Source organism: Helianthus annuus, chromosome 13 (genome assembly GCF_002127325.2).
Source record: "Helianthus annuus cultivar XRQ/B chromosome 13, HanXRQr2.0-SUNRISE, whole genome shotgun sequence".
In the NCBI taxonomy this organism is placed as follows: Eukaryota; Viridiplantae; Streptophyta; class Magnoliopsida; order Asterales; family Asteraceae; genus Helianthus; species Helianthus annuus.
In genome coordinates, this window is record NC_035445.2 from 132863741 (window position 1) to 132868924 (window position 5184).

General features: G+C 39.6%; 1 protein-coding gene across 1 annotated transcript; it reads left to right on the top strand.

The window, feature by feature from the left end:
• Nucleotides 1-4091: 4091 nt before the first annotated feature.
• LOC110901743 lies at nucleotides 4092-4847 on the top strand. The gene has a single exon (XM_022148533.1). The coding sequence runs from the start codon at nucleotides 4092-4094 to the stop codon at nucleotides 4845-4847; it is 756 nt and encodes a 251-aa protein (XP_022004225.1).
• The last annotated feature ends 337 nt before the right edge of the window (nucleotides 4848-5184 follow it).

Below are 5184 nucleotides of genomic sequence, written 5' to 3' on the forward strand. Positions count from 1 at the left end.
GTGTTTTAGATGAACGCAAGTTTTGCTGAACTGAGGTACATACTTTAGTGTTTATTGAAAACATCACAAATATCAGAACAACAATTGAAATCAATTTAGAAACAACGATCCCATAATTTGTCAGATATTTTACAGATCTGAAAACTATGAGTGACATATGCATGATAACACTTGTTGTGTGAGATTTGTGTATCATATGACATCTTGGTTGATTTACAAAGTTTTTGAATAACCATTTTGAGCATGATTCACTCATTACTCTGTTTTTCAACTGAATGCAACCATCCTTAGTATAAATGAATTTTTGAGCTGAACTGTTATGTCAAATTGATTGTTAGATCGAATTTGACTGTCGTAGCTCTGATACCAATTGTTAGGATCTGAGGCTCTCATGATTGTGTTTGTTTGCGTAAAATGATGTAAGTACAGCGGAAATGAGTAGCAAACTTTATAAACACAAACAAAGGAAAGCATAGATTTATAAACAATTGCTTTTCATTGAGTTAAAAGATTTACATAAAAGCAAAATATTACAGTCAAAGCTTACAATCTAAACTCCCCCTCAGCCTGATACACCAGAGTTGGTTGCACAAGATGAAAGGATGAATTGAGGAGAAGAACTCACTCAAAACGATCAAGTGTAACAGTACAGAGTACTGTCATACTTATAGGCAAACCAAACTACTGATATGCTTCAGCTGACGTCACCATGATAGTGACATCTAACGACCTAACAAACTATAAATACTGTTCTATACAAACTACTGTTATGTAACATCTGATAATCACTAAAATACAAAACATAAGGAAACTACTGCTTCACGTTCCACTGTTGTAGCCTTAGCACAGATGTTGAGTCTTCAGTGCTTTCTTCAAAGGTGATCAGTCTTTGAGAGGGCAGTGCTTGAGTCTTCAGCAGTACTTAGGAAACAGCAGTAGATAGAGCAACAGAGTTTGTCTTCAGCAGTTGATAGTAAATCATCAGAGTTTGGTTTATCAGTTGTTGTAGTTGAGCAGTACTTAAGATTCATCAGCTGTTAGATAACCACTGTCAAGGGGAGAGATTAGATTAAACTGCTGCTTATTAAGTGTCCACTGATGGGATCCGGTTTTGGCTTTACATTATCTGTTCCTCTGTTAGGGTTCAATCCCAACAGAGCTTTATTCTAGCCTCGCTTTCCCTAGCAGGCAAACACCTTAAACACATGTCACATACGTTAACATAAAGTCAATACATATAATGTAAAGGTGAGTACACAAGTTTGATATAGCATCTAGAGTTCAAATAGTTTACGCATAACCAGCACGTACACAGAGGAAAACGAAGCATGTTAATTATCGACATGGGACCATCGGTACCAATGACTGCGGGTTGACTGTCCGAGACAGTTCGCAATACATGATTACCACCGTAATCCATGCAAGTAATTGTCCTTAACAACCCCCGTGTGAACGGGTGCTGAGTCCAAACTATAGTACTATGTTGCTAAGGCAGGTAGACAGCATTCCATGTGTAAACATAACAACACGCATTCATTTAGTCACGTAATACATGCAATCGGTTAGCGTTCAAATAGTTTAAATAGTGTGTTCGATTGTGAATTTGATAGGTAACGTATGTAACACCCAAAAGTGCTAAAAGCAAAAAAAAAGGATCGAGTATACTCACAGTGATTGATTATGGATTGAAGGGAGCGCGGAGAGTAGGTTAGCCTGAATAGTTCGATAGTATAACGATGAGTAACGCGGAAATGCAGACAAGTGTAATTGATCGAACAGTCTAATCGATCGAACGACACGTTCGATCGAACAGCCTAACCGTTCGGTTGGTCTGCTCGATCGACCGGATGGCCCGATCGGCTTGGACAGTTCAAGTGGATTGTTTCTTCCTTTAGGAAGGATGCGTTTGTGTATGATGGTTTGAACTTTTGAAGTTTTTGTTGCAGTATTAGAAAACATTGAAGTGTTCTTACCCTTCAGGTCAATCGATCGATCGAACGAGTAGTTTGATCGGCCGGCCCATCCGATTGGTTAGTCGCTTCAGTTGCAAGACCTTAATGATAGGTCACTCGATTGGACGGTATGTCCGGTCGAACAGTATACTAAGGCCTGAAAAAGTTTGAAAACGATTAAGCGTTGAAGCATAGTATCTCATGATCCGAAGAGTAATGTTTACCAATCGAGTAGCATACTCGATCGAACATCACTTCGTCAATGCCATACTTCATGAATTTGGAAGTTGTGGGTCCATGTGTTAGCCGATCGGCTAGACCGGTCGATCGGCTGGTGTGTCCGATCGGTTGGACTGTTCGTTCGAACCGTCTAGCCGTTCGGCCAGCAATTCTAACCTGGTTGGCCTTTCATCTAACACTTGGCTGTTCGTTTATTCTGATATGATTTTGAGGTATTTTGACAACGAGTTGAACCATAGAACATGGGTTCTTACTTGTTTCACTGGTTCGGACAGGAATCACCCAAGTCCGGCCAGTGAACTGTTCGGAACGGTAGTTTAGCGTTTAACCCGAAATCGGTGAACCTTGTAGTTAGAATCCGAATCTTGAACCACGTGGTTGTGAGAATGATTAGTGAGCTGGTTCAAGCTCCGTTTCTACCGGTTTGAAGGCTTGAGTGTAAAAGAGTTGAAAGTAACTCGGAAAATCCGTCTTTCACTCCTTCACACCGTGAAATGTCTAGATCCTTGATGGATTTTAGTTTGTTTATGTGGAAATCGGTTAGATCAAAGCTATTCGTGGTTGAATGAGGCCAAAGCACGATGTTCTTCAAGAACACCATGATGACATCATCCAAGAACACCTAGATCATGGTGATTTCACGGTTAGAAATCAAGATCTGAAAGATAGAAAGGTGTAGAATCGTGTAATGATTAAGAAGGTACAAGATTTAGAGTGAAAACTTACCGGAGTTGAGGGAAATCTGAGAAAAGGTGAAGAACAAGGACTGGTTCGGTCAGAGCTTTCCAAAAGTGGAAATGAAGACAATGACAGCCCTATTTATAGGCTTCCAAAAGAGGTAAGTGGTAACCGATCGGTCAGGCTTACTGATCGAATGGGCTGCTCGATCGAACAGCATGTTCGATCGGCTGGCCTGTTCGATCAGGATGTCCTGTTCGATCGGTAACCCTCCTTGAGTGTTTCGTGACGATTTTTGATATTTCGATTTCGATAGACGATGATACGAATACGATAGAGTTCCTAATCAAATTACTTTCAGTCCCAACTACTATATCTAACCTAAGCATCCTAGTTTCACACTTCGTTTTTGATTTTCGATTGAGTTCGATTGCTTCTCGAGTTTCGATTCGATTTGATTGATCGCCACACATAACATCATAAAGTAAACGCGCACAAGTAACACGTAAGGCACACACACACACGTATAACAATACCAAAGTTCGCATAATTCGAGGCTCGAGTTCGACGGTTGATTCGATTAGTTTGATTATTGATCGATTAACTTTATCGCATTGATACTTCCTACCATTCTAAGTCGATTAACGATTCGCATTCGATTAACATTCGATTATTTAGATTAGACAACACTTACTCCACATAATACAAAAATTAAAATAGACTAATTACAGATAAAAGTCAAACTTTGACATTGACATTGACTTTGACATTCGAAAACACGGGGTGTTACAATATTAACTTAAATCCGGGTCTTCAGCTCACATAATCACCCATAACATATATATATATTAAAAAATACAATGATGTGGCTTGGCCAAGCCACCCTGCCACGCCCACCATACCCCTATGAAATTGGGTTTCGGTATTGGGTGCCCCATAATCCACATGGACGTACCAAACCCCACCATACCCCATAATCCATGCCCACCATACCCCACGGTCTTAGCATGTGATATGGTGGACGTCCAATTTAAATGCAAATTAAAAGCTTTTGGAGATCAAATACTAAGAGAAAATACTAATTTGTTAGGGGACTTTAAAGGGGAGCAATAAAGTTATTAATATTATCATCGTGTACGCTCCGCAAAAGGTTCCTTAAAAAAAGGGTCTTTGGGATGACATTGGGGGGTTTTGGATAGTCATCCAGGGTGCTGGGTAATCATGGGTGATTTTAATGCTGTTCGCAAACGGGATGAAAGGAGAAATTCTATTTTTAATAATAAATGCGCTTCTAATTTTAATAATTTCATTTCGGAAAATGGGTTAAGAGAATACGATATGAAAGGAAAAACATTCACGTATCTTAAAGATAACGGTAAAAAACTTAGCAAGATTGATAGATTTTTTGTTTGTCAAGAGTTCTTTTCTAGAGTGGCCGGTGGCATGCCTTCGGCGTTACCGAGATTTCTATTGGACCACTGCCCTCTATTTTTGACATGCTCGGATAAAAAATTCAGACCCAAACCATTTAGATATTTCAATTCGTTGTTGGAAAGAAAAGATTTTGATGAGGTGGTTCATAAGGCAATTGTTAATTTTACCGGGGATGAAGAGCCAGACAAGGCGCTGATACAGAAATTAAAGGAGATTAGGGATGGTATAAAACCATGGAAAAGAGCGGTTTTAGCCAAGGAAGGGGAAACGGAGTCGATTCTTAAGGAAGAATTAGAAATCCTGGAGGAATTGTCGGAAAATAGAGACTTATCCGAAGAGGATGAGTGGGCCAAGATGGAATGTCAAAAAAATCTTAATGAGCTAGAAGGTTATAAAATTAAAGACCTCAAACAAAGAGTTAGAGCTAAATGGGATTTGGAAGGTGATGAGAATTCTGCGTTCATCCATGGGTACATCAAAAGTAGACGGGCTTTCAAGAATATCCCAGGTCTTATGATCGACGATGTGTGGAACCCTCTTTGATCAAAAAAGAAATTATGGGTTTTTTCAAAAGGGCTTTCGAGGAAAAAAAATAAAGATAGACCTAAACTCATATGCCATAATGTTAAACGTCTAACGGAGGCTGATGCGGCATCTTTAACGGTGCCTTTTAGTAAAGAAGAGATCAAATGCGCAGTGTTCGAGTGTGGATCGGACACAGCTCCTGGGCTGATTGGTTTTAACTTTGTCACACCCCCAAAATCCACCTGCGGAGTATCACCGCTTGGGAGCGTGACTGACCAGGATCAAGCCACCAATCATATCGAACATGTAATTAATATCAAATATAATAAATGTAAACCAATCATTCAATACGATA

Bases quoted from the DNA above. Each gene is read 5' to 3' on its own strand.
- LOC110901743 (XM_022148533.1), top strand. From the start codon at position 4,092: ATGGGTGATTTTAATGCTGTTCGCAAACGGGATGAAAGGAGAAATTCT.